The sequence below is a fragment of the Bos javanicus genome, chromosome 24, assembly GCF_032452875.1.
Source record: "Bos javanicus breed banteng chromosome 24, ARS-OSU_banteng_1.0, whole genome shotgun sequence".
Classification (NCBI taxonomy): domain Eukaryota; kingdom Metazoa; phylum Chordata; class Mammalia; order Artiodactyla; family Bovidae; genus Bos; species Bos javanicus.
In genome coordinates this window covers 46,659,595-46,676,388 of record NC_083891.1, presented here as the reverse complement: position 1 = coordinate 46,676,388, position 16,794 = coordinate 46,659,595, and the positions used below count along the sequence as shown (strand labels likewise).

At 41.2% G+C, this 16,794-nt stretch overlaps 2 protein-coding genes across 5 annotated transcripts in view; one reads left to right on the top strand and one right to left on the bottom strand.

The window, feature by feature from the left end:
• KATNAL2 (katanin catalytic subunit A1 like 2) overlaps window positions 1-16,794 on the bottom strand; it is a 110,685-nt gene that overhangs the window by 79,978 nt on the left and 13,913 nt on the right. The window lies entirely within an intron of this gene.
• LOC133237715 (elongin-A-like) lies at window positions 12,218-15,019 on the top strand. Its single transcript, XM_061400093.1, has one exon. The coding sequence runs from the start codon at window positions 12,734-12,736 to the stop codon at window positions 14,672-14,674; it is 1,941 nt and encodes a 646-aa protein (XP_061256077.1). The 5' UTR covers window positions 12,218-12,733; the 3' UTR covers window positions 14,675-15,019.

Here is a 16,794-nt window from a genome sequence, read left to right as displayed (position 1 = left end):
CACCACAACTCCTGAGTCCATGCACCGCAAGTACAGAAGCCTGTGTGCCCTAGAGCCGATGATCCACAAGAGAAGCCACCACACAAGAAGCCCGTGCACGACGACAAGCAGCCCCCACTTGCTGCAACTAGAGAAAGCCCGTATGCAGCAACAAAGACCCAACACAGCCAAAAGTTAATAAACACACAAATCTTAACAAAAAGACAGGTGTGGTAAACTCATCTTTATCCATATTACGTAGTGAAGGGATAAAAATGCTGTCAATCAATGCATGAGACAGGGCACTCAGGGTCAGTGCACTGTGATGACACTGAGGGATGGGATGGGGGGGGTTGCAGGAGGGGAGTTCAGGATGGGGGACACATGTAAACCCATGGCTGATTCATGTGAATGTATGGCAAAAACCACCACAATATTGTAAAGTAATTAATTAAAATAAATTAATTAATTTACAAAAAATAAAAAACAAACCAAAAAAATGTCAAAAGCAATAAACATTGGAAACTAAAAATGCAGGATTGTTAAAATGCATTTGAACTTAAAAGACCAGCATCTTAAAATACGTATTTCTATATATATAAACTTCATGATGACCATAAACCAAAATCTATAATAAATACACACACATGCAAAAAGAGAAAGGAATTCAAATATAACACTAAAGATGGTCATCAAATCACAAGGGAAGAGAGCAAAAGAAGAACAAAAGAAAAAATACAATAACAATCACAAAAAAATTTACAAAATTTCAATAAGTGTATATATAATTACTCCAAATGTAATTGGACTAATGAACTAAATGTTGTAATCAAAATACACAGAGTGGCTGAATGCACATAAAAACAAGACCCATATACACACTGCCCGCAAGAAACTCACTTTAGATCTAAAGACACACATGGACTGAAAGTGAAGGGATTGAAAAGAGTATTCCACGCAGACTAAAATGAAATAAAAAAAGCCAGGGTAGCAATACTTATATCAGATGAAAGACTTTAAAACAAAGACTGTAACAAAGAAGGAACATTACCTAATGATCAAGGGATCAATCCAAGAAGACAATTATAAATATATATGCCCCCCAGATAAGAGCACATAAATACATAAAGCAAACATTAACAGATAGAAATGGAAAAACTGACAGCATTACAATGATAGTAAGGGACTTTTTAACAACCCTCACTTACATCAATGGCAGATCATCCAGAGAGAAAATTAATAAGGAAACACTGACCTTAAAAGACACATTAGGCCAAATGGATCACATTCATTTATACGAAACATTCCATCCAAAAGCAGTAGAATACACATTCTCTTCAGGTGCACATGGAACGTTATCGAGGATAGATCACATGCTAGGTCACAAAACAAGTCTCAGTAAATTTAAGAAAACTGAAATCATATCAAGCATCCTTTCCAATCACAATACTATGAGACTAGAAATCAAATACAAGAAAAAACATGCAAAACACAAACATGTAGAGGCTAAATAATGTTACTAAACAACCAAGAAGTTGTTGAAAAAAATCAAAGGCAAAATTTTAAAAACATGGAGAAAATGAAAACAAAAACGCACGACTGAAAATCTATGAGATAAAGAAAAAGTAATTCTAACAGGGAAGTTTATAGCAATACAAGCTTACTTCAGGAGACAAGAAAACTCTCAAACAACCTAACCTCACACCTAAAGTAACTAGAGAAAGAAAAAAACCACAAAGTTAGTAAAAGGAATGAAATTATAAAGATCAGGGCAGAAATCAATGAAATAAAGACTAAAATATGAAACAGAAAAGATCAATGAATCTAAGAGCTGGTTATTTGAAAAGATAAACAAAACTGATAAACCTTTAGCCAGACTCAAAAAAAAAAAAAAAATAGGGCCCAAATCAATTTAAGTCAGAAATGAAATAGGAGAATTTATAACCAATGCCACTGAAATACATAGGATCATAAGAGATTACTACAATTATATGCCAATAAAATAGACAACCTAGAAGAAATGGATAAATTCACAAAAATGTACAATCTCTCAAGACTGAATGAGGAAGAAATAGAAAATATGAACAGAACAATTGCCAGTAATGAAATCAAATCAGTAACAAATAAAAACAAAAAACTTTCCAACAAACAAAAGTCCATGACTAGATGGCTATACAGGTGAATTACACCAAACATTTAGAAGATAGGTAAACTGATACTTCACCAACTATTTCAAAAACCTGCAAAGGGACAAACACTTCCAAACATATTTTTCCAAACATATTTTTCAAACATGAGGCCAGGATTACCCTGATGCCAAATCAGACAAAGACATTACACAAAAAATTACAGGCCAGTATCACTGATGGGCATAGATGTAAAAATCCTCAACAAAATATTAGCAAACTGAATTCAATAGTACATTAAAAGGATCATACACAATAATCAATTGGGATTTATCTCCAGGGAAGCAAGGATGGTTCAATATCTGCAACTCAATCAATGTGATATGCCATATTAAAAAATTGAAGACTAAAAGCCATATAATTATCTCAACAGATGCAGAAAAAGTTTTTGACAAAATTCAACATCCATTTATGATAACAACAAAAAAAACCTCTCAACAAAGTAGGCACAAAAGGAACATAATAAAGGCATCAGATCAGATCAGTCGCTCAGTCATGTCCAACTCTTCTCGACCCCATGAATCGCAGCACGCCAGGCTTCCCTGTCCATCACCAACTCCCGGAGTTCACTCAGACTCACGTCCATTGAGTCAGTGATGCCATCCAGCCACCTCATCCTCTGTCGTCCCCTTCTCCTCCTGCCCCCAATCCCTCCCAGCATCAGAGTCTTTTCCAACGAGTCAACTCTTCACATGAGGTGGCCAAAGTACTGGAGTTTCAGCTTTAGCATCATTCCTTCCAAAGAAATCCCAGGGCTGATCTTCAGAATGGACTGGTTGGATCTCCTTGCAGTCCAAGGGACTCTCAAGAGTCTTCTCCAACACCACAGTTCAAAAGCATCAATTCTTCAGCACTCAGCCTTCTTCACAGTCCAACCCTCACATCCATACATGACCACAGGAAAAACCATAGCCTTGACCAGACGAACCTTTGTTGGCAAAGTAATGTCTCTGCTTTTTAATATGCTATCTAGGTTGGTCATAACTTTCCTTCCAAGGAGTAAGTGTCTTTTAATTTCATGGCTGCAGTTACCATCTGCAGTGATTTAATAAAGGCCATATATGACAAGCCTACAACTTACATCATACTCAATGGTGAAAAGCTACAAGCATTTCATCAGAGATCAGGAACAATACAACGATGCCCACCCTCACCACTTCTATTCAACATAGCACTGGAAATTCTAGGCACTACTATCAGAGAAAAAAGAATAAAAGGAATCCAACTGGAAAGAAAAAAGTAAAACTATCACTGTTTGCAGATGACACAATACTATACATAAAAATTCTAAGGATGCCACCAAAATCTACTAGAACTCATCAGTTAATTTGGTAAAGTTGCAGGATACAAAATTAATATATACAAATCTGTTGCATTTCTGTATACTAACAATGAATTATCAGAAAGAGAAATTAAGAAAAAATTCCATATATCATCACATTAAAAATTAAAAATACTGAGGAACAAATCTAACTAAGGAGATAAAAAGTCTGTACTTGGAAAACTATGACACCGATTAAAGAAATTGAAGACAACACAAACAGATAGAACAATACACCATGTTCATAGATGGGAAGGAGGAAAATTATTAAAATGACCATTCAAATGAAAATGACCAAAGCAATCTACAAATTCAATGTAATCCCTGTTGAGATACCAATGGCATTTTTCACAAAACTAGAATAAAAAATTCTAAAATCTAAAAAAAAAAAAAATTCTAAGATCTGTATGAAACCACAAAACAAGCAGTCAAAACACTCTTGAGAAAGAACAAAGCTGAAGGTATCATACTCCCAGATTTCAAACTATACTACAAAGCTACAGTCATCAAAATAGTATAGTACTGGCACAAAAACAGACACAGATCAATGGAACAGAATAGAGAACCCAGAGATGAAGCCACACTTATATATGGTAGTTAATCTACAACCAGGGAGGCTAGAATATACAATGTAGAAAAGACAGCCTCTTTAATAAATGGTGTTGGGAAAACTGTATGTGAAGTGAGGTCGCTCAGTCGTGTCTGACTCTTTGCAACTCCATGGACTGTAGCCTACCAGGCTCCTCCGTCCACAGGATTTTCCTGGCAAGAATGCTGGAGTGGGTTGCCATTTCCTTCTCCATGGGATCTTCCCAACCCAGGGATCGAACCCGGGTCTCCTGCATTGTAGGCAGACGCTTTACTGTCTGAACCACCAAGGAAAACTGTACAGCACATGCAAAAGTATCAAACTGGAATACTCTCACACCATGATCAAAAATAAATTAAAAATGGGTTAAAGACTTAAATGTAAGACCTGAATCTATAAAACTTCTAGAAGAAAACATAAGCAATATGCTCTTTAACATTTGTCTTTGTAATATTTTTTGAATATGCTTCTCAGCTAAGGGAAACAAAAGCAAAAATCAACAAACAGGATTATATCAAAGTAAAAGACTTGCACAGTAAAGGAAATCAACAAAATGAAAAGGCCACATACTAAATGGGAGACTATATATTTGCAAACAGTATATCCAACAAAGGATTAATATCCAAAATATACAAAGAACTCTCAGAACTCAACATGAAAAAACCAGATTAAAAAAGAGAAAAAAATAAAAAAGAGGGAGAGAATCTGAATAGATGTTTTTCAAGAGACATACAGATGGCCAAGAAGCAGATAGAAAGATATTCAACATCACTAATCATTAGGGTTGCTGCTAAGTCGCTTCAGTCGTGTCCAACTCTGTGCGACCCCATAGACGGCAGCCCACCAGGCTCCCCCATCCCTGGGATTCTCCAGGCAAGAACACTGGAGTGAGTTGTCATTTCCTTCTCCAATGCATGAAGGTGAAAAGTGAAAAGTGAAAGTGAAGTCGCTCAGTCATGTCCGACTCTTCACTACCCCATAGACTGCAGCCTACCAGGCTCCTCTGTCCATGGGATTTTCCAGGCAAGAGTACTGGAGTGGGGTGCCATTGCCTTCTCCGAATCATTAGGGTAATGCAAGTCAAAACCATAATGAGATATCACCTCATACCTATCACAATGTGTGTTATGTTGTGTGTTTAGTCACTCAGTTGTGTTAGACTCTCTGTGACCCTTTGGACTACAGCTTATCAGGCTCCTCTGTCCATGGGATTTTTCAGGCAAGGCCTGTCACAATGGCTATTACCAAAAAAAGTAACAAATATCAAGTGTTGCTGAGGATGTGCAGAAAAGAGAATCCTCTAACACCATTGATAGGAATATAAATTGGTATAGACACTATGAAAAACAGTATGGAGATTCCTCAAAAATTAACAATAGAACTACCATCAGTTCAGTTCAGTCACTCAGTCATGTCCGACTCTTTGCGACCCAATGAATCGCAGCACACCAGGCCTCCCTGTCCATCACCGATTCCCGGAGTTCACTCAAACTCATGTCCATTGAGTCGGTGATGTCATCCAGCCATCTCATCCTCTGTCGTCCCCTTCTCCTCCTGCCCCCAATCCCTCCCAGCATCAAGAGTCTTTTCCAATGAGTCAACTCTTCGCATGAGGTGGCCAAAGTACTGGAGTTTCAGCTTTAGCATCATTCCTTCCAAAGAAATCCCAGGGCTGATCTCCTTCAGAATGGACTGGTTGGATCTCCTTGCAGTCCAAGGGACTCTCAAGAGTCTTCTCCAACATCGCAGTTCAAAAGCATCAATTCTTCGGTGCTCAACTTTCTTCACAGTTCAACTCTCACATCCATGCATGGCCACTGGAAAAACCATAGCCTTGACTAGACAGACCTTTGTTGGCAAAGTAATGTCTCTGCTTTTCAATATGCTATCTAGGTTGGTCTACGGTATGATCCAGTAATTCTACTCCTGGGTATTTATCCAGAGAATATGAAAACACTAATTAGAAAAGATCTATGCACCTCTATGTTCACTGAAGTATTATTTACAATAGTCAAGATATGGAAGCAACCTAATTGCCCAACAATAAATGAATGGATAAAGAAGATGTGGCATATATATACAACTGAATATTACACAGCCATAGAAAGAATAAAATATTGCCATTTACAATGACATGGATGGACCTAGAAGGTATTATGCTAAGGGAAATAAATCCAACTGAGAAGGATAAATGCCATATGGTTTCATATATGTGTGGAATCTAAAAAACAAAACAAATTAACAAAACAGAAACAGAATGAAAAATACAGAGACCAAACAGGTGATTTACCAGAAGGGAGTTAGAGGTAGGAAAGAAACAGGTGAGGGAGATTAAGGGGTACAAACTTCTGGTTGCAAAATAAATGTACAATATGGAGAAAATAGTCAATAACTATATAATATCCTTATATGATGACAAATCAAAACTAACTTATTGTGTTGATCATTTTGAAATTATATAAATCAAATGTATACCAAATCACTATGTAATAAAACAGGAACTAACATAGTGTGGTAAGTGAATTATACTTCAAAAACAAACAAACTCATAAAAAAAAGACAGATCAGATTTGGGGCTACCAGAGGCGGTAGGTGGAAGGAAGAGGAATTAGATGAAGGTGGTCAAAAAGTACAAACTCCCAGTTATAAGGTAAATAAGTACTAGGAATATAATGTACAACATGATAAATATAATCAATACTGCTGTATCTTATAAATGAATATAGTTAAGAAAGCAAATTCCAAGAGTTCTTATTACAAGGAAAAATTTTTTTCTATTTCTTTAATTTTGTATCTACACAGGATACTAGATGTTCACTAAACTTAAAATAATCATTTCACAACGTATTAAGTTAGATCATTAGGTTATATACCTTAAATTTATATAGTACTATATGTCAATTATATCTCAATAAAACTAGAAGATTAAATAAATGAAATAGAAATAGAGAAAGTAGGGACAAGGGGAGATGTGAAAATTCAGAGATATTTAGGGGATACAATGAGGTACAATGAATGACCCTGTTTTAGACCTAGATTACAGAACTAGTTGGTTAAAGAGTAACATGTATTGTACAATTTCGTTTTGATAGAATATATGTTTTTGTGCATGTATGTGTATACACACATATGCCAAAGGATCTGGAAAGATATATGGATATATACCAAGGTTCATCATTGTGTAATACACTAGTATATGTGGGTTGTGGGAATACTTTGGTTTTACTTATTTATTCTGTTTGTTACCTATTATTTCTTTAAGTTTGACTTATTATGTAAGTAACCATTAGAACTGCCAATTTATACTACTGAGAACCTTGAAAACAAACGAAACTGTCAGGAATTCTTAGATTAACAAATTCTAAAGTATGAAAAGGCAAAATGATAGGATATTGAAAGAGGAACACTCCAGGTCAGTAGGTGCCCAATATGCTACTGGAGATCAGTGGAGAAATAACTCCAGAAAGAACGATGGGATGGAGCCAAAGCAAAAACAATACCCAGCTGTGGATGTGACTGGTGATAGAAGCAAGGTCCGATGCTGTAAAGAGCAATATTGCATAGGAACCTGGAATGTCAGGTCCATGAATCAAGGCAAATTGGAAGTGGTCGAACAAGAGATGGCAAGAGTGAATGTCAACATTCTAGGAATCAGCAAACTCAAATGGACTAGAATGGGTGAATTTAGCTCAGATGATCATTATATCTACTACTACAGGCAGGAATCCCTCAGAAGAAATGGAGTAGCCATCATGGTCAACAAAAGAGTCTGAAATGCAGTACTTGGATGCAATCTCAAAAACGACAGAATGATCTCTGTTCGTTTCCAAGGCAAACCATTCAATATCACAGTAATCCAAGTCTATGCCCCAACCAGTAACGCTGAAGAAGCTGAAGTTGAACGGTTCTATGAAGACCTACAAGACCTTCTAGAACTAACACCCAAAAAAGATGTCCTTTTCATTATAGGGGACTGGAATGCAAAAGTAGGAAGTCAAGAAACACCTGGAGTAACAGGCAAATTTGGCCTTGGAATATGGAATGAAGCAGGGCAAAGACTAATAGCGTTTTGCCAAGAAAATGCACTGGTCATAGCAAACACCCTCTTCCAACAACACAAGAGAAGACTCTACACATGGACATCATCAGATGGTCAACACCGAAATCAGGTTGATTATACTCTTTGCAGCCAAAGATGGAGAAGCTCTATACAGTCAACAAAAACAAGACCAGGATCTGACTGTGGCTCAGATCATGAACTCCTTATTACCAAATTTAGACTTAAGTTGAAGAAAGTAGGGAAAACCACTAGACCATTCAGGTATGACCTAAATCAAATCACTTATGATTATACACTGGAAGTGAGAAATAGATTAAAGGGCCTAGATCTGATAGATAGAGCACCTGATGAACTATGGACTGAGGTTCATGACATTGTACAGGAGACAGGGATCAAGACCATCCCCATGGAAAAGAAATGCAAAAAAGCAAAATGGCTGCCTGGGGAGGCCTTACAAATAGCTGTGACAAGAAGAGAAGTGAAAAGCAAAGGAGAAAAGGAAAGATATAAGCATCTGAATGTAGAGTTCCAAAGAATAGCAAGAAGAGATAAGAAAGCCTTCCTCAGGGATAATGCAAAGAAATAGAGGAAAACAACAGAATGGGAAAGACTAGCGATCTCTTCAAGAAAATTAGAGATACCAAGGGAACATGTCATGCAAAGATGGGCTCAATATGTGCAGAAATGGTAGGGACTTGACAGATGCAGAAGATATTAAGAAGAGGTGGGAAGAATACACAGAAGAACTATACAAAAAAGATCTTCATGATCCAGATAATCACGATGGTGTGATCACTGACCTAGAGCCAGACATCCTGGAATGTGAACTCAAGTGGGCCTTAGAAAGCATCACTACGAACAAAGCTAGTGGAGGTGATGGAATTCCAGTTGAGCTCTTTCAAATCCTGAAAGATGATGCCGTGAAAGTGCTGCACTCAATATGCCAGCACATTTGGAAAACTCAGCAGTGGCCACAGGACTGGAAAAGGTCAGTTTTCATTCCAGTCCCAAAGAAAGGCAATGCCAAAGAATGCTCAAACTACCGCACAATTGCACTCATCTCACATGCTAGTAAAGTAATGCTCAAAATTCTCCAAGCCAGGCTTCAGCAATATGTGAACCGTGAACTTCGTGATGTTCAAGCTGGTTTTAGAAAAGGCAGAGGAACCAGAGATCAAATTGCCAACATCCGTTGGATCATGGAAAAAGCAAGAGAGTTCCAGAAAAACATCTATTTCTGCTTTATTGACTATGCCAAAGCCTTTGACTGTGTGGCTCACAATAAACTGTGGAACATTCTGAAAGAGATGGGAATACCAGACCACCTGACCAGCCTCTTGAGAAACCTATATGCAGGTCAGGAAGCAACAGTTAGAACTGGACATGGAACAACAGACTGGTTCCAAATAGGAAAAGGAGTTCGTCAAGGCTGTATATTGTCACCCTGCTTATTTAACTTCAATGCAGAGTACATCATGAGAAATGCTGGACTGGAAGAAACACAAGCTGGAATCAAGACTGCCAGGAGAAATATCAATAACCTCAGATATGCAGATGACACCACCCTTATGGCAGAAAGTGAAGAGGAACTCAAAAGCCTCTTGATGAAAGTGAAAGTGGAGAGTGAAAAAGTTGTCTTAAAGCTCCACATTTAGAAAACGAAGATCATGGCATTCAGTCCCATCACTTCATGAGAAACAGATGAGGAAACAGTGGAAACAGTGGCAGACTTTATTTTTTTGGGTTCCGAAATCACTGCAGATGGTGACTGCAGCCATGAAATTAAAAGACGCTTACTCCTTGGAAGGAAAGTGATGACCAACCTAGATAGCATATTCAAAAGCAGAGACATTACTTTGCCAACAAAGGTTCATCTAGTCAAGGCTATGGTTTTTCCTGTGGTCATGTATGGATGTGAGAGTTGGACTGTGAAGAAAGTTGAGCACCAAAGAATTGATGCTTTTGAACTGTGGTGTTGGAGAAGACTCTTGAGAGTCCCTTGGACTGCAAGGAGATCCAACCAGTCCATTCTGAAGGAGATCAGCCCTGGCATTTCTTTGGAAGGAATGATGCTAAAGCTGAAACTCCAGTACTTTGGCCACCTCATGCGAAGAGTTGACTCGTTGGAAAAGACTCTGATGCTGGGAGGGATTGGGGGCAGGAGGAGAAGGGGATGACAGAGGATGAGATGGCTGGATGGCATCACTGACTCGATGGATGTGAGTTGAGTGAACTCCGGGAGTTGGTGATGGACAGGGAGGCCTGGTGTGCTGCGATTCATTGGGTCACAAAGAGTTGGACATGACTGAGTGACTGAAATGAACTGAGGTAGGCCTGGCGTGGGGCAGTCCATGGGGTCGCAAAGAGTTGGGCACAACTGAATGACTGAACTGAACTGAAGACCTGGGAAATCTTTAAAACTTAGAATGATGGGAGAAATATAGATTACTCATTGTTATCTATAACAATGAAGGAAAAAATTTAAAGCTGAACCATAGTGCACAATGAATTTTTATAGAATTGTTCAAAAGATTAAAAAAAATTTAATGTAAAAAACAAAGACAGCAATCACTGGTCTTTTCTGATTTGGGCAAGAGGTCAGGCCAGGTGCATTCTTAAGAGTTCTTGTTGTTCAGTCACTAACATGTCCCACTTTTTGCGACCCCATAGGCTGCAGCATGCAAAGAGAAAGTTACTATAAGGAGGAAATTAGGCACAGAATCTTGGTCCTTTTCTGACCCTAGTATCCCAACCACGTGGGCTCATCGAAGACACAAAAATCTTTCTGTTGTCAATGACAGGATCCTGCTTTCAGATCCAAAGTCTGGTTGGCGAGAAGGTCACTTCTCTGCTTACAAAGGGAAGAAGATAACATCAGTGACTTGGAATTTCTTTAAGTCCAAGAGCGATGAGGAGACCAAAGGTAATCAGATAGTCTTGGGCTATCTAAGAGAGGAACCAAGCTCTTCGAAGAGCCTGGCATCTACACCAAAGTTGTTGTTGTTCAGTTGCTAAGTCATGTCCCACTCTTTGTCACCCCATAGGCTGCAGCATGCCAGGCTTCCCTGTCCTTCACTATCTCCAGGAGTTGGCTCAGATTCATGTCCCCTAGTCAATGACACTATCCAATCATCTTACCCTCTGCTGCCCTCTTCTCCTTTTGCCTTCAATCTTTCCCAGCATCAGGGTCTTTTCCAATGAGTGGGTTCTTATTAGAGTTCTAGCCAGAATCTAATAATCTAATAAAATATGATCTAATCAAATAAGATGTAATCAATGATGACATTTTAAGTTGTCTATTTAGTTGTTCCTTTTAGTAGTAATAATAGTAACAATAAATCTCGGCCTTCCAAGATAAGAGTTTGTTCCCTAGAGCACACTTGGGTCTAAGGCACCACCATGAACTGATCCAACTCAGGCCCTACTGCTGACGTTTGGTGATCAGAGCAAACAGCATTCATTCCTCTCAGAATTATTGATACCTTTGTTAGATATTGCTTGAGGGCAAATCAGACACTGCTGCTGCTAAGTCGCTTCAGTTGTGTCCAACTCTGTGCAACCCCAGAGACGGCAGCCCACCAGGCTCCCCCATCCCTGGGATTCTCCAGGCAAGAACACTGGAGTGGGTTGCCATTTCCTTCTCCAATGCATGAAAGTGAAAAGTGAAAGTGAAGTCACTCAGTCGTCTCCGACTCTTAGTGACCCCATGGACTGCAGCCTACCAGGCTCCTCCGTCCATGGGATTTTCCAGGCAAGAGTACTGGAGTGGGTTGCCATTTCCTTCTCCAAAATCAGACACAGGGACTATTATTATAGTTATCTGTCATGGGGTTAATCTGCCGAATTTTAGGCAAATCCCTTTCTCTCGGTAGGACTCAGGTCCTCGACGTATTCAGAGCTGTGACTCTGGACCTCAACTACTTGCCGTCAAAGTGCGGCTGCACCTCTTCCTGTTTCGTGATCACAGGCAAGTTTTTTATTCTCTCTAAGCCTCACCCATAAAATGGAGATAATATAACTCTTCTTTGGTTCTTACAGGCTGGAATTACTCGATGGCAGGCGTCCAGCGCTAGGTTGGTTGTCGCTATTGCTACTCTGGGGACGGGAGCTGGGCGAGGTGGCCCAGGGGTTCCTGGCAGGTGGTGATGTAATGTGGGCACCGCTCGCAGCCCCCGCAGGAAGGGGGCGCTGGGGTTTCCTCACGTCCCAGACGCAGCGCAGGTAGCGATTCCCGCGGGCACGCTGCGTCCTGAGCGCGGGAGGCGGGGTCGCGCGCCGTGTGCACCAGGAGGAGCTCGAGGTAGAGCCGGGCGGCGGCGGCGGCGGCCGGGCACCAGGTTGCTGAGGAGCCCCGGGGCCTAGCCGCCCCCATCCTCACACCAAGGAGGTCGTGAAGAGACGAGAAGTGCCCTCGGTCTCGCCCGGCCCCGTGGCGGTTCTAGCGGAGAGCCGGGTCTGCCCGACGGCAGTGGCGGGCGCAAACTCCATCGCGTCGGAAGCTTGGCCGGGACCTAGAGGCGCAGTGGAGGAGGCTGGCTTCGGGGGACTGAAACCCTGAGAGGAACCTGCCCAGGGACGCTCCTCAGGAGGAGGAGGCGATGGAGGGAGACGGCCGCGCACACCTCACAGTCCGCAGCGGTCGCTCGCATGATCGCGAGCACAGACGGCAGCAACGCAGACACACCTCAGAGCCCACGAGGCTCTATTATGAGTCCCGCGGCCGGGAGAGGGACGAGGACAGAAGGCAGTGTCGCCGAGATTCCCCAGCATATTCCTCAGAGCGGGCATATTGTGGTTACAGCCGGTCTCCCCCACCGTCTACACGTCCTCGTCTGATGTCCAGGGACCGTCACAGACGCCCCTCGGAGACCTACGTTGTACAGCGGGGACCTGGAGAAGGACCCTATTATGCTCCCCGGGCCAGACTGAGGTTCAGTCAAGACCACCGCCTTTGTGCCCCCCACGGGAGGGAGGCTGGGAGTCTAAGCTGGGGGCACCAGGCTCCCCACAAGGACAAACACCCTTTGAGTACCAAAGAATACGAGAAGTCTTCTACTTTGACCAGCCAAAAATCAGTCCTGGCCTCCTCCCGAGAGGAAAGCCCACCGTTTGTCCACAGGGACAAAGCAAAGGAGAATCCGCCTTCTACTGGTGTCAAAGAGGAGGAAAGAAGGCGCCGCAGGATCCAGTTTTCACCTTCCTTCGGGCACCCTTCAGACTTTAAAAAGCAAAAGCAGGAAGACTTAGAGAAAACCAAACCGGACAAAAACAAGCAAAGTCTCAACCGCTTGGACATAGCAGAGGGGACAAGAGGCCTGTTACCCAGGGTGAAAGAGAAGGCTACCAATAACCGAAAGATTCAAGAAAGGAAAGTAAGACCTCCCCATTTGGATGGAAAGCCAGATGGCTCCCTCCCTGAAGTTGTGACAGATATGGATAATGAATCCAAGCCGCCCACCATGCCTTTTCATTCATTCCTCAACCAGGACCAGCCTAGGGAGAACACGAAAAAGATTATGAAAACTTCAGCCACTGCTCTTGAAGAGAAAGGACCTAAAAAAAATGACTCAAGTCAAAACTTGGACTTGGTTCAGGAACTGCCTGAGGTGAATGAAAACAGATCAGAGAAGCTGCAACCATCTGGAAACATCTGGGCCAAGCTGGAAAAGGTCCCCACTGATGCACCAGTGTGGCCAGATCTTCCATTACCCAGGATCTCCGCCAAGTACCATCCACTTCCTGCCTCTAGATTGATGTCCTCCTTCCGACCAAAGCAAAAAGCACTGTCTTCACCCCAGAAAGAGGAAGAAGTTGGATTTACTGGATGCAGAATGAATTCTAAGATGCAAGTGTTTTCTGGCTCTAAGTGTGCTTATCTTGCCAAAATGATGACCCTGCGCCAACAGTGCATCTGGGTACTTAAAAACAACATCAATTCAATCTTTAAAGTGGGAGGAGTCCCATATTCAGTTCTTGAACCCATCTTGAAGAGCTGTGCACCTGATCAGCTGTATCGCATAGAGAAATACAATCATACACTAGTTCAAGAAACAGATCAACTATGGAAAATTCACTGTCACCAAAATTTTAGGAAAGAAAGGCCACAAGAGCATGAGTCATGGCGAGAGATGTACATGCGGCTTCAGGATGCCCAAGAGCAGCGGCTTCGAGCACTGACAGTGAATATCCAGTCTGCACACGCCAATAAACCCAAAGGCCGACAAGCAAAAATGATCCTACTCAACTCTCTGGCCCGGCCACCTTCTGACGTCCAAAGGAGGCAGCAGTTTGAAACACGAGAAGCAGCTGTCCCTGAAAAAGTCAAGATCAAGCCAGCCCTGTACCCTAGAGAAACCAGCCATACTCCCTCCAGCAGCAACAGCCTTAACCTTACCCATGAGAAGCTGGCCCACACATGCTCAAGCACTACCAGTACCCACTTGCCACAGGTGGTAAGCGGCAGGAAACCTGTGAAGAAAATTGCTCCTATGATGGCCAAGACAATTAAAGATTTCAAGAACAGATTCTCCCGACGATAAATTGAGGCCTTGCCTTGGAGGTGGAATTCAGGGGGAGAAATACAAGGGCAGTGGGGGTTATGGAATGGGACTTTCTAAGGAGACCAGCAACTTCTGCTTTGTAGAAACTTTTGGACTCGGACTCCTATAGTTTTCAAGTGTTGTTTCTGTAAGACTGCACACCAAGCCCCTGCCTCCCTGCCTAGAAAACACTTCAGAATTCTGAAGATGAGAAGCCTCATTCTCACTGACAATTTTAAGATACATTATACCTTTGTTCTTAACTAACCTTTGTAAACATTAAGACACAGTCTTAATTAACAAATGTTATCTTCAGGTTGTATTTATATAAATAAAAATACGCAAACATGGGATTTTTTTTTTTAATCTCAGAGTAGATGAGGCCTTTTTGAACACAAACCCAGAAGCCATTAATTAAAAAGGCTGATAGGTTTGACCACATAAAAAATTCTAAATATATAAAAAAGGTCAAGAAACAATAACTGGGAAAGATATTTACAACTCAGTTAACATTCAAAAGACCAGTTTCCTTTATATATAATAAGTGCCCACAAAGCAAAGAAAAAACATCAATAATTTACTATAAAAATGGACAAGCATAGGAAAAGATGGTTCACACAAAAAGAAACACAAACGACTCTATATGACGAGATGCTCAATCTTACAAAAATGCAAATTCGAAACATAATACAAATTTCCACATATCAGTTGAGTAAAATTCAAAAAATTAATAGCCTGCTATGTTGGAGCAGATGATCATACATTACTAGTAAGATGATAAATTGATACAACTTCTACTGAAGTTAAAAGGCAAATTTATATACATCCTTTGGCACTACGGTATCACTTTTAAGATGAGAAACTGAATATATAAATGGATAATGGCCAGACCCACATAAGCTCAGGAAGCCAAACCACAACCTCTGTAAGCAACCATCTCAGAAAACCAAATCCCAGACCCTATAGCAATCTGTCCAAGAAACTAAATCACAACCTCCATAGCAACTGGCCCAGAATGGTCGAGATTTGCTCAACAACTGCCAGCCTCCCTATTTTTGCTCTTAGCCTCCAAGTCAGGACCAACCAAGAAAGCCAAATATGACCTCCAAATCAATCACATAAGATGCCCCACTGCCAGGTAGCCCAACTCCAGATTTCCCAGGTCAACAGCCTCCAATCAGAAAATGTTAAAATCTTCCCACTTTTTTTCACTATAAAGCTTTCCCACTCCCCTGCCTGCCAAATGCAAGTGATGACATTTGACTTTCTTACTACAGCAAGCACTCAGTAAATAGCCTGTTTCCTCAATATGGGTGGTTTTTACTTATTTCCACAGAATTGCATTCTTCAGATGCACACATGTCAAATATACACATATACAAACTGATATAGCAATTTCACTGATAGGATTTTATTCCACAGACACAACTCTGTGTGTGTGTGTATTTAATACAAAGACATGACCGTGGCATGTGAATCCACTTTTCTCTAGAACATCTGCCTGCCTCTAAAAGGCTAAGAAGCTGAGTAGTATATTTGACAACCTCAAAGTGCTAAGGTGCAAAAGTTCTAAACCAAGACCCATGAAGATAGGGGACCCTGGCAAAATCAATGAATATTCAGTCCTTATTCCATTCTAGGAATGATGACAAAAGATAAGGTAAGATGCCCATGTTCTGTATGGCCCAGAAAAATCTCAGTCCCTAAATTTGGATTGAGTCCCTAAATGTCAGTCCCTAAAATTCTCCAGGCCAGAATACTAGAGCAGGTAGCTGTTCCCTTCTCCAGGGAATCTTCACAATCCAGGGATTGAACCCAGGTCTCCCACATGGTAGGCAGATTCTATACCAGCTGAGCCACTGGGGAAGCCCAAGAATACTGGAGTGGGTAGCCTATCCCTTCTCCAGCGGATCAGGAATAAAATGGGAGTCTCCTACATTGCAGGTGGATTCTTTAGTAGCTGAGCTACTAGGGAAACCCCAGAAAAATCTCAGTCCCTAAATTTGGATTGAGACATTCCTGAATTGCTAGCTCCTCCCACCAGGCACAAGACAGAAACAAGCCTAAATTACCTTTACAGGAAGATATCATCATCCTTCATCACAAATTATTTCTAAAAA